Consider the following 27,905-nt stretch of genomic DNA (forward strand, 5'->3'; position numbering starts at 1 on the left):
CAAAGGGCGGGGCTTCAGCGTCACCAGCCCCGTCCTCTCCGTCTGCCCGGCCGCCCTCTAGTGCCCCGGAAGCAGTTGCGCCCGCGCCCCCCGGAAGTGGTTGTGGCGGTGCTTCTGGGCTCCGGAGCCGGCCGAAGGAGTCTCCCGGCGGAGTGGGCGCCATGTTCCTGACGGTGGCCGCCTGTGAGTGAGGAAGGGGATCCGGCTCCGCGCAGCTGCCGCTAGCTGGGGCGGCGGCGGCGGGGGAGGAGCGAGGGGCAGCGGGGGGCGGCTGGGGCCTGACGGTGTCAGGGACGCGCTTGGGCCCAGGCTGCGCTACTGCTCCTCCCTCATCGGCCCTACCTCTCCCGGCGGGCATTGCGGCGCCCTCTGCTAGCCGACGTCACCCCAGCGAGCTGCGAGGGAGGAGTGGCCCAGGGGGCACCTCGCCCTGCCTGCTCCAGCAGCTCCTCGGCCGCCGCTGCAGAGGGGGGCAGGTGGAGGCCGCAGTGACTGTAGCAAGAAAGGGGGGGTGGGGGCTGCAGGTGAATTTTTAAAGAGATCTGCCCGAGTGGCTTGGCTGGTCTTTCCCTTCTGCTTCTCAGGCACGTATCTGTCAACCAGCCGTGTCGTCCCAGGAGTTGTTCAAAGCCCCAGCTGCGAGCGAGCGATTACAGGGCTAACAGTATTTAATTTCTAGAAATGTCACATCTTAGTCAAAGTTTACCTGTGAGTTAAGTCATTTTAAAAATGAACGGATGGTTTGGCCATTGGATGACGAGGACCCTAATCCTGAACTTGGCTGAGTCCCTGGTCATCTGGAAACCTATATGGACATGTCAGAATAGGCCCAAGTGTGGATTGAAAACTTAAAAGGGCAGGGAGATAAAATATCTGAATTCCATAAACTGCTGTCAGCAACTGTGAAAGAAATGCTTGGTTAAAAGAATGAAAGAAAAGGAAATAGTTAAAAACATTACTTAGATTCTACAATCTTTGAGGCAGGGACCATCTTTTTGTTCTACATTTGTATAATATCTAGTACATTGAGCTCATGGTCCCTGAGTGGGGCCCCCATAGGTGCTACTGCAATACAAATACATTATAAATGAAACCGGAATGTCCAATATAAGGTAACTTTTGGGGCATTACCTGTGGTGACATGTGTGCTGCGTTATTACTTATTATTACAGATTCTGGATTGGGCCCCTCTGTGTTGAGGGCTGTATAAACAGACAGTCGGGGACAGTTCATGCCCCAAAGGGTTTCCTGTCTAATTTAAGAAAATATTCTTGTGAGGGTAAGAATCTCAATGAAGGAAGATGGTAACATAAGCTCATGTGCTTGTGGATCCCTCCCTTACTCTGTGGAGTAATGTCCCCATGGAGGGCATTTCCCAGGATTGGATTTGCACGGAGGTAGTAGTGGGGGGTGGATGACCCCATTTGGGTGGAGACAGGATCTGCCAGGGATCCTGCCCATTCCTCAGCTCATCATTGGTTGTGTGATTTCTTGTAGGTGTTCCAGCAAAAATGGGCTTTAGAGAGAGATTTGAAGAGGAGGGTAGCTGCCTTATGTTTCAGTTCAGAAAAGGCATTCTTTGTGAAAGGCGCAGAATGCCTATATTGGTGGGAGAAGTGGATAAATGAGTGTTGCTAAAGTGCTGGAGGGGCTTAAGAGATTAAGATAAAGAAATAGAAGAAAAAGGCAGAGCTGAGAAGGGCCTTAAATGTGAGTGCAAGAAGCTTGAGCTTTTATGCAGTGGAAAACAGGAAGCCCGTGGAGGGATTCTGAGAGTGAAGTGACATAGGGACAAGGGATCTGATCTTCACAGTATTTTGAAAGAACCTGAAGTGGGAGTAGTCAGAACTACTAGGGGCTTGAACAAGAGCTTTGATTGTGCAGACAGAACATAAAGTGGATTTTGCTACACTTTTACTTACCTTGCAGTATTGCCCGGAGGGTACAAGCGGGCCAGGGCCTACTGGGCTAGGCACTGCACAAATGATTTTTAAAATGATATGATGGGGGAAATAAAGCTGGATTTTGGCGTGGTCTAGCTATACAAGGCAAGAGGAATCTCCTTTACAACTGATTGTCTTTGCCTGGCTGCTCTGGGACTGTTCCAAAAGCAGCTTTTGTGCAAAGCTGTAATCATTTTTATATGTTAATAGTTAAAAGAAAACAAGATGGTAATGTAACTTTCTTTCTTTTTCTTCCTTTCATCATTGTGCTCCACAAACAGTGGCCAAGAGCAAATCCAAGTAAGTGACATTTTACTGGTTTGAGCTATTCCAAATGATCTGCTTCCCACAGTTGCATCCTACAATGATACACAAATATGGGGTTCTCACAGAATCTCTGAATAAAGAAAAAAGAAAAGGAGTACTTGTGGCACCTTAGAGACTAGCCAATTTATTTGAGCATGAGCTTTCGTGAGCTACAGCTCACTTCATCGGATGCATACCGTGGAAACTGCAGCAGATATTATATACACACAGAGATCATGAAACAATAATATCTGCTGCAGTTTCCACGGTATGCATCCGATGAAGTGAGCTGTAGCTCACGAAAGCTCATGCTCAAATAAATTGGTTAGTCTCTAAGGTGCCACTAATACTCCTTTTCTTTATTTCAGGTTTCAGAGTAACAGCCGTGTTAGTCTGTATTTGCAAAAAGAAAAGGAGTACTTGTGGCACCTTAGAGACTAACCAATTTATTTGAGCATGAGCTTTCGTGAGCTACAGCTCACTTCATCGGATGCATAAAGCTTATGCTCAGATAAATTGGTTAGCGTCTAAGGTGCCACTAGTACTCCTTTTCTTTTTGCGAATACAGACTAACATGGCTGCTACTCTGAAAAGAATCTCTGAATGTACATGAAGTATTTGTCGTTCTTCAACCTAGGAGCTAGACTGCATCTCCTTTGCATGTAATCTCTCCCCCACTCTCTGGAATGGGAGATCTGCAGTACTGTCCCCTTGAAGGGTATTCCCCAGGGTTAGATTCTGCACGGAGGTAGCATTGGGGAGTGAATGACCCTTTTTGGGTGGAGGCAGGATCTGGCAGGGTGCACATCAATGAACTCGTCCTGGAAGAATTATTTGAGTAAGTTCTAGAGCCCTGGGGCTGTGCTGCTTTTCCTGTAGTGTTGTCTCTGTGGTGGGGATCTAATTTTAATGGAGTTTCTGAAGGCAGCCATTGCAGAGGGATCCCTGGCAGCAGAGCTCCAAGAAGCTGGGTGAGACAGTGAAGAAGCACAGGGCCTCCATGCACATAGTCTTGTCCCCTGGATGACCTGAGAGGGTTGAGTCCAACCCTGTGGTGCACTTTAGGGGGGGAACTCCATGGCAACCCTCTTCCCTGAACAGGACAATTAGAGAGACTCTCTGAGGGATCCTCATAGTCACGTACTTGCCGAGCCTCATTCATTAAGTGAGGGCAATCTGTATGCATATGTGGTTAGTTTGGACCTCTATGGGGTCCAGGCTAATGCGTGTGGTGTTTTTATCAGCATTACATTTCTAGTAGAGTATAGAATGGTTCCCTGAACTTCTGTAGCTGTTGTGTATAATGATCATAAAACAGTTGCTTGTCTATTTTGCTGAACAAGTTTCAAGGTGGGTGCCATCACTTTCAGTTAATAAAGTAACTATTGTCGAGGGCAAAGCTCTAACACATTCTCCGTCTGGGCTGGAAGTGCAGCAGAGACAGAGTTCTGAGCACCTGGCCCCTCTCAAGAATGTGTTAATGGGCTGTGGAGGAAGGTAGATCCGGATCCCATGGGCTAAAAAGAAGATTGGCATAGTCTGGGGCTGGGAAGGAAATAAAGGACTCTGGAAAAATTTGTCTTTGCTCCCCCATAAGTAAGGAGACAAGAATGAATGAAAATATATATGAGGGGTGAACAGTTATGGCCAAAATTGTATTTGTAAGGTATTTAGACAAATCCAAGAGACTAAAGTGATAAAGAAGCTCTGTTGTCGAAGAACTGTCATTAAAACATCCCTGTTGTTTCCCCTGGTTCTCAGAAGGTGCATTCCTGCATGGATCTGTAATAGTTCGTACTTGAAAGCTCTGGAAAGAGGACCTCCTGGCATGCTTCTTGTTGAAGATTTAAAAATCATCCCCAAATGAAGCTGGTGCCAGGCACCCGCTGGGTTGGCAGTGTCTCTCCTCTTGTGGTGTTTCTGCAGAATTGTCAGGGCTTGACATTCAAAGTGCAGTTTTAAAGTACATGCCCAATAGGAGGGGTCTCAGTTTGACACCAGCCTTAATAATAATCATGTTCTGCCATCATCCCCTCCCACCAATGAACAGAGCATGGTAAAGTTTCCTCAAGGAGGAAGTATAAATACAATTAACTTCACTAACCTAAAAGCTTTTTATGGCTTTTTTTATCTTGTATTTCTCCCCTTTTTATTCATTAAGAAACTAAATTTATTTTCAAAGCCAAGTGCTTCTCTTTTTGGTTTTGTGTTCTCTTCCCTTCTTTCTTCATCATTTTATTGGTCCTCCTCTGGCCCCTTTGCTTTCCCTTTTTGGGTCTCTCCCCTAGATTTCCTCCCTTCTTGTTCTGCTTACGCTTCACTAGAGCATTTGGCTTGGGTTGCCTGATTAAGTTGGAAATTTTCATAACAAAGTGTCTTACTCAAAAAGAACCTGCCCTCAGACATGTACCAAATAAGAGTTTCAGACTCTGGTTATATTGATATCAGTGGGCTAGAAAGAGGAAACTGACCAGAAGGTGTTTGAGGAAGTGGGAGAGGTATGGGGGAAGGAGTCTGCTACATGGTTACAGGTGCTATGCCTGATCCCTGTAGTGGGTGTACAGGAGATGACAGAAAACTGGGTCATTCACTGGGTCTTTTAGCTCAGGGAAGTCTAGTGGTTACCCTTCATTTGAGGGGGGAAGAAAGAATGTTTTTTTCATGTAAAACTAGACTTTAAATCAGACCAGGCAAAGCCATATGTACTGTATATGCTGTTGGGAGTGACATTGCATGGGTGAGCAAATAGGGATTTTCTCTGTTTAATTTCAAGGGATCATATTGTCTGTAAGCCAGGAAATTGCATGTGGGTTCTACCTGCAATGCTTTCTTCAGATCATTTCATTGCGATGGAAGAGGAGAGATCACCACTGGAGAAATGGTCAAGGGGCTTGACCCTCCTTCCCTAACCTCCAGATGCCCTGAGATCATGGGGAGTACCAGAGAGCTGGCAGTACTTATGGATTTGCAGGGAGGCTCAGTTGTCTTCACATTATACCCCAGTTTCTCCTCTTCTTCTCTCTACGGTACATGGCTGCTGCCCGAACTCCTCCACTGGGTTAGCATCATCTGGGGGTTTGTGAGGGCATGATGCTCTGGAGAAGTACCATCTCACCAATCTTGCCACCTCTTGACCTGTTTCTGTGGCATACCATCGTGAGGGGCTCTGCTTTCCCTTTTTGTATGTAGATGGAGTGAGGGGCATACTGCTTTAGGTCCCAGTGCAAGTGGAAGAGACAGTTGGGCTCTGTATTCTGAGATACTGTATTGGCTATAACCTGGATACCTTTAAATATGATCATCCTCTGTTCCCTTTCTAAAAAGGAGCCATACTGAGTCAGTTGTATGCAGATCTTTTCTTTATCTTATTTCAGTATGAAAACTACTTTCTTGGCCATGGTCTATGTTCCATTCAATAGCAATTAACCTGAGGCTGATGTTGAAACGTACAGTCCTGCTATGGACTCAGCACTCTAAAAGCATCATGATTTTAGTGGGGTGGTTTTCAAACCTCCCCACCCTTGGCCCATAGATTCCCCTTCACTCCAAGTGCCACCTCTTAGGCTCCCTGAATCCCTGCCTTCTTTCAGATGAATAGCTTCTCTGCCTGTGTCCCTCCCATCGCCCTTTCCAGACAGAGTTCCTTGCTGTTCATGGATTTGCTGGTAGGAGGTTTTAATTAGAGCTGATCAAAATTTGGAATTTCTGTTTCACAGGAAAATTTGATATTTTGAAATTTCTGATTTGGACCATGTCAGCAGAAGTATCATGTATTATGGTGTGGTATTTGGCATGGCAGAATATGACCCGTTGTCTTATGCACAAATGCTGCAGACATCATGAAATATTATAAAACTAACAGAGAGGTGGGGGGGGGGGCGTAATTTTCAAAATGAAAAATTAATTTTGAAATGAAATGTTTTGGAAATAAAATAGTTTTGAGTTTTTTTGTGTGGGAAATTTTGTCAACGTGATTTTCATAAGAAAAACAAGTGGTTGTGTTGAAACACCTTTTTCCAACAGAAAACTGTTTGGACCAAAGATTTCTGAGCAGCTTTAGTGTGAATATTTCAAGTTGCTTTCACTGCCTCCCTTATACTTGTCCTGTCTGATGTGCCTGCTGGCCTGGGGAGAGAAACCAGGGTCTGCTCCCAAAACTTCGTCTCCTGACCTACAACACTCATGCATCAGCGTTGCTTAGCTGCGCATTGGCAACATCTGTTGAAGTTGCAGTTGCTCATCAACTCTTGCAATCAAACCCATGTAACAGCTCAGCTAAATTTAGTATTTTATTGACACTAAATTGTCCCTAATAGGTACAGATGGTGACATTAAGTGTCTCAGTTCACTTAACTGCCCATGTCAAAGGGGAATGTCTGCAGTGGAGACACTGACTAAAAAACAGTGTTCATCACCGCTGTATACATCTGCCTTTGGCCATAATGATGTCCCTTGTCATTTTAGGTACATCCTTGTGAGGATGGTGAGTGCAGCAGGGACAGGCTACTGTTACAACATCAAGAGAGCCCGACTACAGGAGAAATTGGTCCTGCTGAAATATGATCCCATTGGTAAGAACTTAAGAAATTACATGCTGTCTGGAAGATGCATGCTCTCTCTTCAGTTGAATGTAACAATGTATCGAGTATAAGCAGAGTAATACTTAGCATTTTACATGCTCAAACCACTGTATTATTCCTTAAAATGTCCCAGTGGAGGAGGAGGTAATATTAACCCCATTTTACAGACTGTGGCACGGACACAATGAGGCAGTGACTTGCCCAAGACCTCACAGCAAGACAGTGGCAGAGCAGAGATTAGAATTCGTACATTCTACTTCCATGCTCAGTTTACTAGACTAGGCTGTCTCGTAAGAATCAGCAGTGAGCCACGCAGCTGCAGAGAAGTTCGTTGGGACACTTAAACCAAAAGAGCAGTAAACTCTCATCACAGTGTCAAGATGAAATCTATTTAAAATATTTCTATTTAAACAATGTCTAATACAGAAATAAATGCAGGTTCCCACATGTTTGGAGAAAAGTTCTCCACTGTTCTGCTGTGTTCCTCTGACTCTCAACACTCTCCATCATTTAAAACCTGATTCATTGTAAGTCATGGGTGTCAACAGCACTTGCCAAGAGTTCCTCTTTTTTTTAAAAAAAAAAGTGTTTTAAAAAGTGACTTGGGAAGGCACCAATTTGTAACTAACACATTAAAGGCTAAGTTGGGGACATTCTAACCTGCTTTAGCTCTTAAAATAGCATGGGAGAGTTAAGTCCGTACAGCTCCCAGGTACCTCCTGCAAAACACCTGGTAATCTGATATTTAACTAGGGCATAATTTAAAAAACCACATAGCTCTGAATATATAGTGTAGCCATTTGGCTGATAGTCATATGGGATATTATCTTCAGTGCAGTCTTGTTGGAAGATTAACACTGATATTCTCTGACTTAAGAATGCAGGAGTCTGATGCCTGTGGAGAGAGGCTCCTGGAGATACAAGCTGATTTAATCAAATTCCTCAAAAAATATTCATGTTGGCAGAAACTGAATTTCATGTGCAAGGGAAAGCCTTAGATCAGGCGGTGGTGGGATTCATTTCCTGGGTTGGAAAATGAGTGTATTAATTTCATATTAACTTTATTGCTTCAGAACATTCCACAACCAACCCCTCCCCCCCCCCACACACTAGAAACACTATCCAGTTTTCAGAGTAGCAGCCGTGTTAGTCTGTATTCGCAAAAAGAACAGGAGGACTTGTGGCACCTTAGAGACTAAAAATGTATTTGAGCATAAGCTTTCGTGAGCTACAGCTCACTTCATCGGATGCATTCAGTGGAAAATACAGTGGGGAGATTTATATACACAGAGAACATGAAACAATGGGTGTTACCATACACACTGTAACTAGAGTGATCAGGTAAGGTGAGCTATTACCAGCAGGAGAGGGGGGAAAAAAAAAACCTTTGTAGTGATAATCAAGGTGGGCCATTTCCAATTGTTGACAAGAACGTGTGAGGAACAGTTGGGGGGGGGGGAAATAAACATGGGGAAATGTACTATTTGTGTACTATATGTACTATTTCCCCATGTTTATTTCCCCCCCCCAACTGTTCCTCACACATTCTTGTCAACAGTTGGAAATGGCCCACCTTGATTATCACTACAAAGGTGTTGTTTTTTTGTCTCCTGCTGGTAATAGCTCACCTTACCTGATCACTCTAGTTACAGTGTGTATGGTAACACCCATTGTTTCATGTTCTCTGTGTATATAAATCTCCCCACTGTATTTTCCACTGAATGCATCCGATGAAGTGAGCTGTAGCTCACGAAAGCTTATGCTCAAATACATTTTTAGTCTCTAAGGTGCCACAAGTCCTCCTGTTCTTTTTACTATCCAGTTTGTGTGCAGTGCACTATAGAGTGGCGCTCTTAGCCGAGCAGGAGTTTGGTGGCAGAACAGCCTGATGCAACCCATAGAATAGAAATGGGAGGTAGCTTGGAATGGCCTGGGGTTCACATTTGGTGGAGGGGAAAAAAAATTCCTATAGCCTATACCAGAGGGAAAGCGAGACGCTGAGGCATGTGTGAAAGGCAGGTAAATTTGAGTCTGGCCATCCATGGAGGCCAGACACCGTATTTGATGTACTTTCTGTCTGTATGCACTTACACACAAAAAAGGTGCAGTGAATTTCATAAACAATGGAACCTGCATTTAGGGAACTTTTTATAGTGAGGTAGAAAGTCCCAGATGGTTGCAGTGCATAATGTAAAGGTTTCAGTCACAACTAGGCTGTGATATGTTGGGAAAATTACTTCAATCCTCTATCTCTGTGGTGCACAATGTCAGCCCTACATATTTTTCAGTGTTAAGTTACTAAAATTCATGTTAAGCTGAAAGGTGGTTGCACAAACGGCATTGTAGTTTCCCATGCTCATTCTCTTAGTGACTTCCATATCACATGTGCAATTTAGAAGTAAAATGATTTTCCTGACTTCAGGTTGAGGATTTACAGTCCAGCTCAATTTGTAGTTCACCCATCACTTATAATAAAGATTCTGCAGGTGGTCCTTGAAGGATTGTTGATATGCGAGGCAGATTAGAATCCAGTTTACTTTCCCATAGCTGTCTGGACTCGGCAGTGCTAAGACAAGCAGAAAAGCCGTAAAAACCTTTGTGTCCCAATGCAGAGCAGACTGACTCAGAATAGACATGGCAAGCAGCTGTTGAGTGAAAAGGTTCCATTTTCAGAGTCACTTAGATCCTAATGTTTGTCCTTCATGGGGTAAAATAGACACCTGTATACTAAAAGTTATATGTTGTAAAATGAATGCAGAGCTAAAGTCCTTTAAAAGCAGGTTGGCCAGCAGTGGCACTGTGCCAGTAATCATTCGTTCAGTGTTTGTTTAAGCATGGAGGGCAGCAGGAGGTGGGTGTATGGATTTTTTTTCTAGTAAATCCTAACACTTACTTGCTTTCCTACCAAGTTGCTTTCTCTCCACAGTGAACCAACGTGTTCTCTTCACAGAGAAGAGAAAAATACGTTCCATCTGAACAACGCCTTGTAAATGGACTTGTTTTATACATGAGTTGGACTCTTGGGTGGGCGGAATGCTGCTTCTGAAATCCTGCAGCGTGTGCTAAAAGGAGAGGAAATGTACTCAATCAACGCCTCCTGTGATTTGAAGGCCATTGTGAATGAGAACAATGTAGAGAGAGAAAAGTCTTTAGTGTCTGGACATAGATCATCACATCAACATTTATTTATCCTTAGAGTTATTTTTACAGTCTTCAATAAAAAAAAATTAAAATAGCAGATCCCATTGTCTGTGTTTTCCATTGTGAAACTGGCTGTAATTGTTAAACTATTGTTTCACATAGCAATAAAAAATTTTCTAACATTTTCTAAAAGGGAACTTCAGTGGAAGGGTTGCTAGAGGCATTCTAAACCACGATCGACCCATGAAACCATAGGATCACTAGTGTTTCAGAGCTTATAGCCTTATAGTAGAGTGACCTGTAGCATCCTGTAGAGCTAAAGGCTGCTGCCTTTGAAGCCAATGGCAAAACTCCCGTGAGATCAGGATCTGACCCACATAAAATAGAACTTTTTATCAAGCTCATGTATGTAGGACTTATTTTTCACATCTGAATTCATGCCTGAGTAGGCCTATAGTAGATGTCTAAGCCAGCTTTTTGACTAGTGCATTGTGGTTGATTTTGTTCTTTAACTAGTTTATTTGTGTTTATCGCCAAATAAGACAGACTAGGCATCTGGGCATGTGTTTCCCCGGAACACTAAACAGTTAATAAACTGGTATGTACATCTCACTCACCTAAGGGCTGTATCAGCAGCTTGCCCAGAACCAGAAAACCTCACCTAATGGACACAGTATGGAGCCTACTACAGCCATCATGCAATAGAGAAAGATAACTAGCAGATGTGGACCTGGCATGCAGTGTTTCATTGTGGTCTGAGTGGACTATGGATGAGATGGAACTTTGCATGCTGGTATGTGTGGTCTGCAGATGGTGGTTGAGTCACACTTTGGGCTAAGGCACTTGCCGCGGAGAGCAAGAACTATAGCTTTGAGTTTTCAACCAAATTCCTAACTATTATTCACATTTCAATAGCGATCTCCCAGATTTGAAACTTCAGCAAAATCAAGGAGAATCTTAATTAGTGGAGAGCACAGCAAAGTCTGTGGAGGCCACTGAATTTCAGAGCTCAGTTATCCCTACTCATATTATGGGATGTCTCTTTAGTTTATAGACATGAGTTTTTGTGGAGTGAAATGTTGAACACATAGACTACTAAGTTTTACCATTAGAGTAAGGGTTGTGCTGCACAGTGTGTAGGGCAAGGAACAGAGCCACGATATTTTGCTGGAATGAAAGAGTGCAACCCTAGTGCTCTACTATAGACCAGAATCTAACAGGGAATCAGTGATTGAGAAGGGAGTAAAGACTTTCCTGCTCTCTACTCCTTTAGTAGCCGAGGACCTGGAATCTCTTAGGGGGAAAAAAAAACTTGCCTGTGCACAATCAGAACTCCCTTGCCTGGGATACTGTACAATCAATACATGCAGCTGTCTGCACCATGAGTTAGAAAAGATCCTGTGGCAGGTCCTTCCTGTAGGGATAGGAAGACTGTGTCCCTGATGCTTGGACGCTCACTGATGCGATGAAGTTTGACCTCCTGATCACTTCTTCCATGGATAGATTGGGATAGCAAGCCATGAAGAAAGCCAGTGCTCCCACAAAACTATCGCCAGCCCCCTAAGATGAAAGAAACACACAAAGTTAGGCAGATTACTACACAAGAACACAGTTCAGCTGCATTTACTTGAAATGCAAAAGGTTGCCTTTTAATGCAACAGTCATTGGTGCCAGGAAATCCTGCAAGGCCAGGAGCTGAACTGGATTTGTCTTTCTCCATTTCTATGAAATTCCAAAACACAAGGTTGCTGCCACAATATTAACTCTTGCCCCCCTACCCATCCAACATATTAGGGTATATAATATATTGTAGCTTACATTTTAGAAGAGAAAACAGGTCTATAAACACACTTCAGTGCAATGGGGCTGAGATATGCTGGGAGCAACTTTTGCTTTTGAAATTTCCTGTCATTGGAGTGTCTGATTTTGATTTCTCAACCTGAATGTTGAACGAATGCCATTTTCCTCTCCTTATTTAACTTCTGTTTTTCTATAAAAGTGGGAGGGGGAGTGGGAAGAAGGTGAAGAAATTAAGCTATGAGGCTTATAAATTCCTACTTGCAGAACGATGCAGCAACCAGCTGTCTTTAACTGTGAAATGCCCATACTGAAGCTCCGCACTCTGCATAAATTGCTTCCCTTGCTTTAATCCCTAGGATAGTGTTTTTCAAACCACGGGTTGTGACCCAGAACTGAGTCGCAGAATGGAAGGGACTCAGTCACAGCAGCTCTGGTCAGCACTGCAGACTGGGCCATTGAATGTCCCGGCGGCAGTGCTGCCCAGCTAAGGCAGGCTAGCGTCTACCTTTCTGACACCACGCTGTGCCCTGGAAGTGGCCAGCAGTGGGTCTGGCTTCGAGGCAGGGGGGCTACAGGGCTCCGTGTGCTGCCCCTGCTCTGAGGACTGGCTCCACATTCCCATTGGCAGGGTGGGTGGGCAGTGCCTGCAGGTGAGAGTTGCACCTCCACCTAGGAACCAGACCCACTGCTGGGCACTTCTGGGGCGCAGCACTGTCCACGGTGCCAGGACAGGCGGGAAGCCTGCCTCTGCACCCCAGCTGCGCTGCTTATCAGGCCCCAATCCCCTGCCCCAGCCCTGAGCTCCCACAAGCCTGGAACCCCCTCCTGCACCCCAAATCCCCCAGCACCTGCACCCCCAGCCCAGAGTCCTGACCCCCTCCTGCATCCCTGCCCCAGCCAGAGCCCCCTCCCACACCCTGAACCCCTCATTCCTGCACCCTACAGCCCTCACCCCCACATCCAACCCTCTGCCCCAGCCCTGAGCCCCTCCCATACCCCAAACCGCTCATCCCCAGCTCTGTTGGGTCACAGGCATCAACAATTTTCTTCAACTGGGTCTCCAGAAAAAAAGTTTGAAACCACTGCCTTGGGGACAAATGCTGGCCTGCTGCTGGCCGCTTCCTGGGTAGAGGGAAATGCCCCAGTGGCCTGAAAAGGGAGGAGTGTCTTCCTAACCCAGATTGTGGTAGCCTGTCTCCTCATTTACCACTCTCTACCCCCTCATAGAAGTAAAGGTTGGTGTAACTGAGTAGCTGACCCACCCACAGTCCACATCCCTATGAGCCCCCAGGTAGCTGAGTTCCACAATGCACTTCCTGTGGCAGCTTCTGCTATGCCCCAACTCATCCTCCTAGAAACAGCAGGGGATGGTATGCATTTACTCCTTGAGTCCTGTCAGTAACAACTTGTTTGTGGGGATTCAGATCCCCACAATGATCTAAACCACACGAGTGTTGCATCACCAGCTAACTGAAAGTTTTAACTTATTTAAAACATTGCACAATATTTTTGTTCCAAACCTGGCTTGATTTCTTAAAACTTTTTCTGGTATAACAACATTGGTTAGGGATGTGAGATTTTTAATAATTTTTTATACCAGCAAAAGTCCTAGGCAAAATGCAGTTACGCTGGCAAAAAAAGTCCTTTTTTCCCCCAAAATAGCTTATTTCAGGGAACTGGTATAGGTTATACAGGCAAAAAGCACTCTCTTGCCAGTATAAGCTGCACTTGGAGGGTTTGCTTGTGTAGCACTAGTGACAAGCCTTTTCTAGTGCAGACTAGGTGCAAGTCTCTGTGAGACAAGGGTGAAGCTTCTGGCTTCAGCTACTTGAGGTACGTGAACACAATTTCTGAGAGGAAATTTGAGATAGGAAATGTGGTTGACTTGTTTGTTTGTTTTTCCACACTCTAAAGGCTTAAACTATTTTGCTCCAGATCAGAAGGAAATTAAAAAAAAAAATCACCTTTGTGTTGAGACTACCCACGGAAAATACCACCCCCGTAGAAATGTTTGTCAAGTTATCAGCAACTGAAAAGGGAGGGATAGACTGGCAGTTGGGGTGACCCCTCGTGCCACGTACTGGGTGGGTTTCTTTTCTGCAAAGTGCTACTTTGCAGTGAATGTTCCAGTCAAACTTCTTTTCCTAAGTAAAGCCCCTGGCTTATCCTGCATCTTGGTCAACTCTGTCCTGCCTTACTTTAAGTATCTACAATCAGCACAACGTAGAACTTGAGTCTGGTAAAATCAAAAGCTAATGAAAGTCACACTTTACAATGTAAACAAAGCCCCTGCTTGAGTCAACAATATTCGAACATATACCTGCCTGATTAAGGATTTGGCACTTTTTGTTCTGCCTATGTCTCTGCTTTTGTTTCTATAGTTTAACTGCAATGGCAGGTGGAACAGAAACAGGCGATTACTGTTAATTCGACATCTCGTCTTTGTTCATGCTGCCATGCTAAGAAGGGGAAATGGTAACACAGTCATCATTCTTACGAAGTGATCACTTGAGTAATGCAACATGCTACCTGAGCATTTTAATGAAGAACCCTCAGACTATCCAGTGTTAACTGGCCACTTCACATACAGAACATCAATCCGATAATTAACTCTACCATACATTAGGGCAGTGATACTCTGCCTGAGGCTCATGAGCTGCAAGTGGCTCTTTGTAGCACATGCTATTAAAGCACTGTGTGATTTAATCATCAACCAATCAGGATGCTCTTACTATGTTATTAACCAATTGTAGTTGATAAAATAATAATACTCGGTCAGTCATATAACTATATATATCCCCCTGTCATACTGTTTAATTCACAGTACTATGGCTCTTTTGAGTAATGTTGATCACTATTTTGGTTCCTGACCCACCGGGGTCCGAGTATCACTGTATTAGGGAGTTGTATGGGAAAGGATCCTTGGATATGACGGCCATTACAGCGCTGTCCTAAAATAATACCCTGAAATGATTATTTCACTGTTTGCTCCTGAACTAAGAGGACTAATATGTGCTCCAGCATGGAAGGCAGCTGGAAAACTAAAGTTCTTCAAAGGCGTATTTCCAGTAATGGGAAGCTGGTCCATAGTGCCTTGACATTGCAGAAGCCTTTGCAGACCCCCACTGTGCCTCAAGGCTGCAGAATGTCCCTTGATGTTGAATAACAAAGGAGGTGAAAGAGCGGTCTGTGGCACTGAATGGACACAGACAGGTTTCCTACCGTTCTTCACAGTCGAACTCAGATGCTTGGAGAATGCACTTTCTTGGATAGGCCTGGATGTTTAGCATCCTTAGGGGCTACTCATGCAGTTTCCACAGACACAGCCTTACAATGGTTCTGCGAGCTCCACATGTCAGAGGGCACTGTCTCATCAGCCTGAATCTACAGAGGCAACTCCCAAAGAACAATAGTTGCTAACATTTTTCTATGTGAACTACTTTCAAAGTAGGAGCCACTACACAGGTGTGGGAGATAGAGGTATGTGTACAATTCATTTTGTAGGCATGCTGTTCAACTCTGCTTCTGCACCATGGACCAGCTTCCCATTACTGGAAATACGCCTTTGAAGAACTTTAGTTTTCCAGCTGCCTTCTATGCTGGAGCACATATTAGTCCTCTTAGTTCAGGAGCAAACAGTGAAATAATCATTTCAGGGTATTTTTGTAAGTATGGCTGTATTGGTACAACTGGTCAAAAGTCATATGGAGAGCAGCAGCATAACTGATTCAATTAAAGGGTAATTGCAGCAAAAACTATTGTTGGCCTACAGACTCCTCACTTCAACACTACCCTGAACACACCAGTGTATTGTGGTTGAAGCATATATTACCAACTTTGGCCTGTTATATCCAGAATAGGGGACTCATAGAGCAGGAGAGAAAGCAGGGCACAAAGGGGCTAAACCTCAATGGCATGTTTTAAAATAAAATTGAGATTATTCAATACAATAGAACCTCAGATTAAGAAATGACCAGGCAACCACACACCTCATTTGGAACTGGGCCAAAAAAAGTAAATACAGGATTGTGTTAAACATAAACTACTAAAAAAAATAAAGGGAAAGTTAAAAAAAACCAAAAAACAATTTGACAAGGTTTGGAAACTGTTTCTGTGCTTGTTTCATTTAAATTAAGATGGCTAAAAGCAGCATTTTTCTTCTGCATAGTAAAGTTTCAAAGCACTATTAAGTCAATGTTCAGTTGTAAACTTCTGGAAGAACAACCATAATGTTCAGAGTTACAAACATTTCAGAGTTATGAACAACCTCCGTTCCCGAGGTGTTCGTAACTCTGAGGTTCTACTGTATCCTGGTTAGCAAATGTTAGTTTATTTATATTCACATGGTTCAGAGTCTACTATAGCCAAATATACAATGTACTCTGCATGGACATCTTTGAAGCTGACAAGATATACATAGTTTTACCTCCAATTCTCCTCATGAGAAAATTAGATAATGGATTTTATTGTATGGCAATAATACTTTGCACTCCTGTAGCGCTCTCCTTCTAAGAATGTCAGCATGCTTTGCAAACATAAGTAAATTCACAACACCTCTTCTATAGCCAATGTATTTCATAATTGTACCTTCAGGATTTCTTAAACCATTCCTTGGAGCATCAGTGTTGGTCACTAGGCCCTGGTCTACACTAGGACTTTAGGTCGAATTTAGCAGCGTTAAATCGATGTAAACCTGCACCCGTCCACACGATGAAGCCCTTTATTTTGACTTAAAGGGCTCTTAAAATCGATTTCCTTACTCCACCCCTGACAAGTGGATTAGCGCTTAAATCGGCCTTGCCGGGTCGAATTTGGGGTAGTGTGGACACAATTCTACGGTATTGGCCTCCGGGAGCTATCCCAGAGTGCTCCATTGTGACCGCTCTGGCCAGCACTCTCAACTCAGATGCACTGGCCAGGTAGACAGGAAAAGAACCACGAACTTTTGAACCTCATTTCCTGTTTGGCCAGCGTGGCAAGCTGCAGGTGACCATGCAGAGCTCATCAGCAGAGGTGACCATGATGGAGTCCCAGAATCGCAAAAGAGCTCCAGCATGGACTGAACGGGAGGTACGGGATCTGATCGCTGTATGGGGAAAGGAATCCGTGCTATCAGAACTCCGTTCCAGTTTTCGAAATGCCAAAACCTTTGTCAAAATCTCCCAGGGCATGAAGGACAGAGGTCATAACAGGGATCCAAAGAAGTGCCGCGTGAAACTTAAGGAGCTGAGGCAAGCCTACCAGAAAACCAGAGGGGTGAACGGCCGCTCCGGGTCAGAGCCCCGAACATGCCGCTTCTATGATGAGCTGCATGCCATTTTAGGGGGTTCAGCCACCACTACCCCAGCTGTGTTGTTTGACTCCTTCAATGGAGATGGAGGCAACACGGAAGCAGGAATTTGGGGACGAAGAAGAAGAAGAAGATGATGATGATGTTGATGAGGTTGTAGATAGCTCACAGCAAGCAAGCAGAGAAACCGGTTTTCCCGACAGCCAGGAACTGTTTCTCACCCTGGACCTGGAGCCAGTACCCCACGAACCCACCCAAGGCTGCCTCCTAGACCCAGCAGGTGGAGAAGGGACCTCCGGTGAGTGTACCTTTTAAAATACTATACATGGTTTAAAAGCAAGCATGTGAAAGGATTAATTTGCCCTGGCATTCGCAGCTCTCCTGGATGTACTCCCAAAGCCTTTCCAAAAGGTTTCTGGGGAGGGCAGCCTTATTGCGTCCTTCATGGTAGGACACTTTACCGCTCCAGGCCAGTAACACGTATTCAGGAATCATTGTACAACAAAGCATTGCAGTGTATGTTTGCTGGCATTCAAACAACATCTGTTCTTTATCTCTCTGTGTTATCCTCAGGAGAGTGAGATATCATTCATGGTCATCTGGTTGAAATAGGGTGCTTTTCTTCAGGAGACACTCAGAGGAGCCCATTCCTGCTGGGCTGTTTGCCTGTGGCTGAATAGAAATGTTCCCCGCTGTTAGCCACGGGGAGGGTGGAGGGTTGAGGGGTTAGCCACGCGGTGGGGGGAGGCAAAATGCGACCTTGTAACGAAAGCACATGTGCTATGTATGTAATGTTAACAGCAAAGTTTACCCAGAAAGACTGTAGCCACTGTTTTATAAAATGTGTCTTTTTAAATATCACTGTCCCTTTTTTTTCTCCACCAGCTGCATGTGTTTCAATGATCACAGGATCTTCTCCTTCCCAGAGGCTAGTGAAGATTAGAAAGAAAAAAAAACGCACTCGTGATGAAATGTTCTCTGAGCTCATGCTGTCCTCCCACACTGACAGAGCACAGACGAATGCGTGGAGGCAAATAACGTCAGAGTACAGGAAAGCACAAAATGACCGAGTGGAGAGGTGGCAGGCTGAAGAGAGTAAGTGGCGGGCTGAAGACAGGGCTGAAGCTTAAATGTGGCGGCAGCGTGATGAGAGGAGGCAGGATTCAATGCTGAGGCTGCTGGAGGATCAAACCAGTATGCTCCAGTGTATGGTTGAGCTGCAGCAAAGGCAGCTGGAGCACAGACTGCCACTACAGCCCCTGTGTAACCAACTGCCCTCCTCCCCAAGTTCCTCCACACCCAGACGCCCAAGAACGCGGTGGGGGGGCCATCGGCCAACCAACCACTCCACCACAGAGGATTGCCCAAAAAAACAGAAGGCTGGCATTCAATACATTTTAAAGTTGTAAACTTTTAAAGTGCTGTGCTTAAAGTGCTGTATGGCATTTTCCTTCCCTCCTCCACCACCCCTCCTGGGCTACCTTGGTAGTCATCCCCCTATTTGTGTGATGAATGAATAAAGAATGCATGAATGTGAAGCAACAATGACTTTATTGCCTCTGCAAGCGGTGATCGAAAGGAGGAGGGGAGGGTGGTTAGCTTACAGGGAAGTAGAGTGAACCAAGGGGCGGGGGTTTCATCAAGGAGAAACAAAGAGAACTTTCATACCGTAGCCTGGCCAGTCATGAAACTGGTTTTCAAAGCTTCTCTGATGCGTACTGCGCCCTCCTGTGCTCTTCTAACCGCCCTGGTGTCTGGCTGCGCGTAACCAGCAGCCAGGCGATTTGCCTCAACCTCCCACCCCACCATAAACGTCTCCCCCTTACTCTCACAGATATTGTGGAGCACACAGCAAGCAGTAATAACAGTGGGAATATTGGTTTCGCTGAGGTCTAAGCGAGTCAGTAAACTGCGCCAGCGCGCCTTTAAACGTCCAAATGCACATTCTACCACCATTCTGCACTTGCTCAGCCTGTAGTTGAACAGCTCCTGACTACTGTCCAGGCTGCCTGTGTAAGGCTTCATGAGCCATGGCATTAAGTGGTAGGCTGGGTCCCCAAGGATAACTATAGGCATTTCAACATCCCCAACAGTTATTTTCTGGTCTGGGAATAAAGTCCCTTCCTGCAGCTTTTGAAACAGACCAGAGTTCCTGAAGATCCGAGCGTCATGTACCTTTCCCGGCCATCCCACGTTGATGTTGGTGAAACGTCCCTTGTGATCCACCAGAGCTTGCAGCACTATTGAAAAGTACCCCTTGCGGTTTATGTACTCGCCGGCTTGGTGCTCCGGTGCCAAGATAGGGATATGGGTTCCGTCTATGGCCCCACCACAATTAGGGAATCCCATTGCAGCAAAGCCATCCACTATGACCTGCACATTTCCCAGGGCCACTACCCTTGATATCAGCAGATCTTTGATTGCGTGGGCTACTTGGATCACAGCAGCCCCCACAGTAGATTTGCCGACTCCAAATTGATTCCCGACTGACCGGTAGCTGTCTGGCGTAGCAAGCTTCCACAGGGCTATCTCCACTCGCTTCTCAACTGTGAGGGCTGCTCTCATCTTGGTATTCATGCGCTTCAGGGCAGGGGAAAGCAAGTCACAAAGTTCCATGAAAGTGCCCTTACGCATGCGAAAGTTTCGCAGCCACTGGGAATCGTCCCAGACCTGCAACACTATGCGGTCCCACCAGTCTGTGCTTGTTTCCCAAGCCCAGAATCGGCGTTCCACCGCATGAACTTGCCCCATTAGCACCATGATGCATGCATTGGCAGGGCCCATGCTTTCAGAGAAATCTGTCTCCAAGTCCTGATCACTCATGCGACCATGCTGACGTTGCCTCCTCACCCGATATCGCTCTGCCAGGTTCTGGTGCTGCATATACTGCTGGATAATGCGTGTGGTGTTTAATGTGCTTCTAATTGCAAAAGTGAGCTGAGCGGCCTCCATGCTTGCCTTGGTATGGCGTCCGCACAGAAAAAAGGCGCGGAACGATTGTCTGCCGTTGCTCTGACGCAGGGAGGGGTGACTGATGACACGGCTTACAGGGTTGGCTTCAGGGAGCTAAAAATCAATAAAGGGGGTGGCTTTACATCAAGGAGTATTTCAGGCAGGACTTCACGGAGGGTTCCAATAAGAAATGGTGCACCTAAGTTATTGTTCTTATTGGAACAAGGAGGTTAGGCTGGCCTCTGATTGATACGTGGCTAGATTTACCTCGCTGCACCTTCCCTGTGAGTGACTACAGTGTGACCTAGAGGAATGAGTTCCCTAGACGGGGGCGGGGGGGAAGCAAATGAGTACAAAACAAATGTGGTCTATTTCTTGTTTTGATCCACTCCATCTATCTTTTACATCTTTGGCTGGCAGCAGACGGTGCAGAAGGACTGCATGCCATTCACATCTCATGGTTGCCCGGCAGAAGATGATGCAATAGGACAGCTAGCAATCCATATCGCCTGCCTGCTCACCATAAGATGGTTCAATAGGACTGACTGCAGGACTAAAGAGAATGACTTGATCAAATCACTCCAAATTTAATCCCTGCACCCATGTCCGTCCAGGCGCTCCCGGCCGACGCGGCCAGGAGCACCTCAGTCATGATGACGGCTACCAGTCCTATTGCACCGTCTGCTGCCACAAGGCAATGGGTTGCTGCTACTGTGTAGCAATGCAGTACCGCATCTGCCAGCACCCAGGAGACATACGGTGACGGTTACCTGAGCGGGCTCCATGCTTGCCGTGGTATGGCGTCTGCACAGGTAAATCAGGAAAAAAGGCGCGAAACGATTATCTGCCCTTGCTTTCACGGAGGGAGGGAGGGAACGGGGGCCTGACGATATGTACCCAGAACGACCCATGACAATGTTTTAGCCCCATCAGGCATTGGGATCTCAACCCAGAATTCCAATGGGCAGCGGAGACTGCGGGAACTGTGGGATAGCTACCCACAGTGCAACACTCCGGAAGTTGACTCTAGCCTCGGTACTGTTTAAGCACTCCGCCGAGTTAATGCACTTAATGCACTTAGAGCATTGTCTGTGGGGACACACACACTCGAATATATAAAACCGATTTCTAAAAAACTGACTTCTATAAATTTGACCTACTTTCATAGTGTAGACATAAGAACATAAAATACTAGACTAGATGGATTATTGGTTTAATCTGGTATGGCAATTCCCAAATAAATGTTATGGTTTTAACTTAGTTCTATGGCTTAGAACTGTTTTTATTTGTAATCTATTTCTATAGTCTCTATTACAATCCTTGCAGTCCCTTGTTGTCTTTCTTCTGTGTCTGTGAAAGGAGCAATTTTGGTTATTATTGCCCAAAACTGCTCAAGATTTTGTATTCCCATGGGAGGGAAAACCCATGAAACTTTAGTCTCTTTATTTTATACCATAGCCTTTTTAAGCCCTGATTAATCAGTGGCGGTTCACACCTCTAATGTACCTATTTTTATACAATGGTCTGGGAAGTTTTTTTAAGAAGAGTGCTTTGTAAGTGGAAACTCTATTGTGCCACAGCTGATTTCCCCACAAGTACATCACTTTTCAATCAGTCAGACCTGGAATAATGGGATACATTTCATTTGTACAATAAGATGATTTTTACTGTTTTACCCAAAATTATTTTGTGCCATAGGGGTAGTAGCATAATTCACAGTACTGCACCAATTATACTCACTTCCACCTTTTTTCCAGAGAGTCATTTCCTCTTAGGGAAGAGTCATTGTAATCGGACAAAAGAAAAAACCTGAATTTGGCAGCATGAAGCCACCGTAAAACTTTTAAATGCTGCTTTGGAGATTTTGCAGAAGCCACGATTCATGTACTTTTTGGGTTGATCACACTGATTCAGTTCAAACCATAGTAAAAGCATGCTCGCAAATCCTGAAAGGAATGGGCCATTTTATAGCACTATGGTAGAAGCAGCACAGAGTCAAGTCTGAACCGCATATTACTGAACTAGTGACTAAACCAAGACACCTAATAGAAGAGTCAATGGAAAAATGCATCACAAAATAGATTTAGCACATTTATTGGACAAGTGTAGTTCAAATTATGAGCAGTCTACAAGGGAGTGTACATCAGTATATTTTGCAAAAATAGTGAAGTCTTACAGTTAGATTGCGCTTTTGCACCATCTAAAGCAGAGATCCCCAAGCTGAGGCCTAGGCCAGCCCCCATGGGGGGCAAGGAGGGAGCGCCACCCAGCTCCGCCCCTGCCCCTGCCCCCGTCCCCAGCTGTTGTTCCAGCCTTGGCCCCAGATCCGGGGGAAGAGGAGTGCAGACAGGAGTAAGGTGGGTGAGAGGTAAAAAGTTTGGGGACCACTGGCTAAAGCATATGGCTGTGCATAGGTGCCCCCCTCTAAGGAAGGAATTGTGCCTGAGTACACTGGCAGTGGCATGCAGAGTATGCGTAGCTACACGCCGCAGTAACCAGCAGGCTGCATCCGCACTGCAGTGTGCAGGTACGCACAGCAGTCCCTACTGATGGAGCCTTTCCCGGCTGCTGGAGTCTCTCACTGTGGTGGGAAAGGCTCCGACAGCGGGACCCTACACTGCTAAAAATCACCATGTAGCTGTGGGGGGGGCGCTGCTAGGGTGAAGAGAGAGCTGCGTAGGATACATGCCCTAGGTTCAGGTACATCTGTACTCTTCAACTGCATGGTCTACACTGCTATTTATACCTGTGATAGGGAGGCATGCAGCGTATGTATGCAACGCGCTGCATTTAAGTGTAGTCAAACCCTCAGAGAGGCTCAATTTCCTCCCTGCTCCGGTAGTAATGTGCTACTCTGCCATACAAGTAGTAAGTTATCCTCCCAAGCCAGCTCAGTTCTGCTGGCCGACATGTTGAGGTCAGAGCCAAGGCCCTATCCACTCCACACCCCTCTGTGTGGGGGAGGGAATACTGGGTGCACAGTCCCAAGTCTGCTGTCTACACCCACACTATAAATGAAGGCTCTTACTCTTTCTTATGCCACTGCAGAGGCACATAGCCCATAATTTGCCCAAAAAATCCATAGACTTTCCCCATTTCCAAGAACAGACTGAGCAACAGCATTGCTATGGTATGTCTCATTACTAAGGGCTAGATTGTGGCTCAAGCTCTCTGGATTGGTGCAAAGTTAGTGAGGGTCCACTATGGTTATGGTAGAAAAGGCCTTTGCACTCTTAGGGCCCAATTGAGCTACCCTCGCAGTGAGAGGAACCTCACTTCCGTATGGTCCCAGTGATTTTAGTCAGCTGCTCATAGAACAAGGTCCCACTCAGTGTGAGTAAGCGTGACAGAATCAGCCTCCTTTTTAGGAGCTTATTTTCAACCCCTTTGGGTTGAAATGGCGCATACTTGTCCTCAGTGTGACGGAAGGCAGTTAATTTGTAAATCTTGCTGGTTTGTCCCTTCCCCCCCATTTATCAGACTGGGCAAGAGAGAAAATTTTCACCCATTTCATTATGCAGAGGCCTCTGGGCACTCAGGTGACTAAGAACTGGGGTATTTTCCATCTGGAAACTAATCCACGTTTAATGCTCAGTGAGGGCAAGTGCTTCCGCTATCTTAGAACAATGGTTAGGGCCCCAGTCCTGCAGGGAGGACTGCACAGGTGGATCTATGTGCCCACAGTGAGCCAGGGAAGTCAATGGGGCTTAGCCCAGGCCTTTGAAGGCCTAAGTATTTGAAAATGGCAGAGTGATTTTCCACTAACGCCGTAACTGGTTCTTTCTACAGTGCCAGAACAAAACAAGCATTTAATGGAACACCAAAATGTTATTCCAACAGAACTGGGAAGTTTTGTCATTTAAAAGTTAACACAAGTTCTGAATGTCAGCCTTAAGGCCCCCTTAGAGCTGGAATTGGGGCTTTTACACAACAAGCCACAGAGGCCTAGAAGAAGCACCAGGGAGATTGGGTGGAGTCACAAGGCATTTAGGCACCATACTGAAATCAGTGGGAGTCAGGCACCTAAGCACCATTGTGTACCCCATCCATTGAGCCTCAGAGACACTTTCTGGTGGGTGCTTGGGTTCAGGCACAGTGAACACTTTGTGCCAGCCTCCTCCTGTACTCCATGGGCTGGCAGAGGAGAGAGGGGTAATAGCCAGGCCTTCTTCCTGTCTCCTTTTCAGATACCTGTTCCCCAGAGGCAGCAGGAAGTAGTCCCTGCCTTCCCTACACTGCTTTTATGTGTGGTCCTTGTATAGCCTTGCAAAGAGGGAAGCTTCTTGTTCTCAACTGCAGCTGAACAAGGGCAGCACATAATTTGGGCCTTAGTATCTTTCTGTAGCTCAAGTATGTCCACTACAGATTTTCAGTTGGGCAACATCTAAAACAGAACACACCACACAATACTTGGCATCAGCATTCAGGAATTTGTACCCACTTCCTGACAGATTTCCTGAAGGTTCATTAGCAGTGATTAAAGGGCTGCGACGATTAACCCCTGCATTCCTGAGAGATGAGTGTTTTAACACAAGGTCTACTGTGTACATGGGTTCTTTTCTTCTTGAAACCTCTTACAAGTTATTCACCAATTCTAACAAGATCAAAGACCAGCCTAATAGAGACCTGAATTCCTCTGGAGAGTTATCAGGTTTGTGCCGTGGATGCTGGGAAATAATTTAAAAGACATATATATATACACAAGAATCACAATCTCAGGCATTTTGTCTTTTATACATAAATCTAAAAGGCACATTCAAATAAATCTAAGAGGTTTGAGGTCTAATAAAATGGTACTTACATAGCATGTTACATTTTCAAAGCCCTTACACATCGGCTGCCTGGGAGATAGGTAACTTATTGTCTCCATTTCACAGGATGGGAAACAGACACAGAAATTAAGGAAGTCTCCACTAATTTTGAGTGTCTACCTCAAGATACCTATGCCCTGATTTTCAAAGATGTTGACAATCCACAGCTTCCAGTGACTTCAACAGCGGATTGTGGGTTCTCAGCACTTCTGAAAATCAGGCCCAAGTTGGGAACACAAAAACTGAGCTGCACAAAATGACTGCACACTTTTGAAAATTTAGGCCTAAGTGAGTTGCCCAAGGCTCCAGCAGGATATCAGTCAGAAGTGGAAGTCTGAAGAGTTCCTGCCTCCCCTCTTAGTTTGCAAGAAAAACAGCCCAAGGCATTTGTGTGATGCTGACACTGTCTCATCCCAAACTGATAAAACCAGCAAACGTTCACCCACTACAAAGAAAAGCTCCATTCTATTATGTAGTAATATTCTGAACTGTCATTCAACTCAGGAAAAAAGAGGCCAAAGGGAAATGGTTAGAGACTTGACAAGTTATTTAATCTTTGCTATACAACAGCTCCCGAAAGCTAAAGAGGTGTCTACCTGCAAAGAGTCCTCTATTTTCTGACACTCCGAAGCAGTTCTCAGAGTGTTGATGCTCATACAAACTCCCTTCAGCAAAAATAAATAAATAAATAAAAATAGCATTAATGAGAGGTGATAAATGTCTTTGTTACTCAGTGCTGTGAGTATGCTGAACCACTGAGTCTCAGCTCAGTTCTCTGGACACAGATTTATCCTGCTGAGTTTATGAAATTCTCCTTTCAGCTCAAACAATTCACCACTAATTTGGTTCCTATCCTGGTACACTGGGTATAGGATATTTTGGTGGGGAACATTTCACTTTAGGATACGTCATTGAGTAGGTTTTTAGTTTAACCTACAATTAGCCTTTCCTTTGGTATCTGCCACTTCCTTAGTTTCACACTTGAGTTGTGATCTTAAGCCTTATGTTCACTTAATCTGGAAGTTCATATACCTAACAGTGAAAAACAAACACTGAGAGTAAAAAACTTCTTCCTGGCTGAGGTGGATGTACAAAGAAGGTACAAACACAGTGCAGGACACTTCTCAGCAAACTTCAGCCCCACAGAAATGTCCTTCAGCAGAGATCTTGGGAAGAGCAGCACATACAATAAGATTTGAATTATGTACATAAAAGGGCTTGGGATGGTAGCTAGGCATCAGTGACAATGATCATGAAGATGGCCCTGCTAAATTTAAGAATGTTCAGAGATGGGGTTTTGGTTCAACCTACTACAAGCAAAGAGACTAGTTGTGGATCTAGATCCAAACTTCACCCAAGTTTGAGGGTATACAGACCTAGAGTTTTAGTTCAGGCCTGGCTCTAACTATAGCATCTTCTATGCAGCAGGTCCTCATAGCAATTCACAAGCTTTATTCTCAAACCTCTATACAGCAGTTCTCAACCAGGGGCTGGGGCCCCCTACGGGGCCACCAGCAGGTTTCAGGGCATCTGCCAAGCAGGGCCAGCATTAGACTTGCTGGGGCCCAGGGCAGAAAGCCAAAACCCCAATACATGGGGCTGAAGCCTGGGGCCCTGAGCTCCTGAAGCCTTCATTCCTGAAGCCAAAGCCTGAGCAATGTAGCTTCATGGGCTGGGGGTGGGCTGTGGCAATTGCCCTGCTTGCTACCCCCTAACACTGGCCCTGGCTTTTATATGCAGAAAACCTGTTATTGTGGCATAGGTGGGCTGTGGTGTTTTTATAACATGTCAGGGGGGGAGGGGAGGACTGAGATACAAAACGTTGAGAACCCCTGCTCTGTAAGACACAACCAGACTCTCACCTCTAACAACAACTTTACTCATCTCACTTCAAGAAGTATTTCATCTTCAGCACTTATGCCATACACCATAACTTTTTCCTAATCATGCTCACTCCTACTTAATTAATTTGTAATTCCCATTTAACAAAATACTTCAAAACAAATGGAGCCAGACTCCAGCCTCTCACCAAGTTGCTCTGCAACATTCTGGCAGCACAAAACAGCTGGAAACTCTGTAGACCCAGCTATTTGGGGATTCCCCTTGCTAGTGCTGCTACTCTATATGCCACTTCTTCTAGTGATCCCCCTCAGGCTGCTTTAAATTGTGCCAGGGGCTGAATTAGCCTTTGGTTGGCTTCCACCAGCATGGTCCCCTCTCTGGTCTTGTGCTAAGTGCAGGCTAAGTGTGCTTAGCCAAACCAGAGGATTTGGTCTGTGACCTGAATGCACACAAAGCACCATATCTTTACTGCATGGTTCTGGAGTTCAGGTTGTAGGTTTGGTTGCAAGTTTGAGATTAGGGATGGAGCCTAGGAGAAGGTGATATTAAGTGATGAGGTTGGGTCATTGTTTGAGAATCAGAAAATATCGACTTAGGCTGTCTATTTCCTGGATTTTGCTTGTTTGCGGTGATGTGAAATGCTATTCAGGAACTTTAAGTGAATGTAGGCATTTTGGGGTGTGGGGATAATTATAAAAAAATAGTTCACTTCTACAACAGACTATTTAACAGAACAAAGCAATGTAGCACAATGGTTTGCGACAGGAAGTGATCTTGGCTATCTTAGTTAAAGAAAAGTATCACATTTTAAATGGATGAAAGTCTGGGTCATTTCCATGAAACGGGGTCCTTCTGTATAGTGATGTTAATACTAATGTTATAACATCAGAACAACAGATAGAAATGCAACACAGTGTGCAGAGAATGGAGCCTATGACTGCATTTGCAATTAAGTTCTTGTTTAACAAGCTGTTTTTGTGCTTTTTGGTTTCTTTCTTGCCTACCTTTGAGAATAAAAATAGGTTTATATGGGGAGGAGGGAGGGATGAGTGAGGTAGGAAGATTGCATGCTTGTAAAATTTCAGTAGCCACATTTGTTTTTTCTCTCTCAAACTGAAAATGCAAAATGCCTCATGGTGACACTACAGTCTGCCAAGAGCTCACCCGATGACACACACAACTGCCGTGTGGCCTGGAATTGATCAAAAGAGCATTTTTTGCAGTAAAACTCCAGACTGCC

At 45.1% G+C, this 27,905-nt stretch overlaps 2 protein-coding genes across 4 annotated transcripts in view; one reads left to right on the forward strand and one right to left on the reverse strand.

Annotated features, from left to right (window-relative positions):
• The first annotated feature begins 27 nt into the window (after positions 1–27).
• MRPL33 (mitochondrial ribosomal protein L33) lies at positions 28–10,067 on the forward strand. Its single transcript, XM_084622921.1, has 4 exons — positions 28–183; positions 2,225–2,243; positions 6,714–6,820; positions 9,756–10,067. Exons 1-4 carry the CDS (start codon positions 162–164, stop codon positions 9,803–9,805), a joined length of 198 nt encoding a protein of 65 aa, XP_084479047.1. The 5' UTR covers positions 28–161; the 3' UTR covers positions 9,806–10,067.
• RBKS (ribokinase) overlaps positions 9,993–27,905 on the reverse strand; it is a 114,219-nt gene continuing 96,306 nt past the window's right edge. For all 3 annotated transcript variants that reach the window (XM_084622919.1, XM_084622920.1, XM_084622918.1), the window contains one exon: positions 9,993–11,530. In XM_084622919.1, coding sequence (XP_084479045.1) covers positions 11,357–11,530 — 174 coding nt within the window. In that variant the 3' untranslated portion in view covers positions 9,993–11,356. The remainder of the gene's footprint in view (positions 11,531–27,905) is intronic.

The sequence above is a fragment of the Lepidochelys olivacea genome (assembly GCF_965140295.1).
Source record: "Lepidochelys olivacea isolate rLepOli2 genome assembly, chromosome: 3".
NCBI lineage: Eukaryota > Metazoa > Chordata > Testudines > Cheloniidae > Lepidochelys > Lepidochelys olivacea.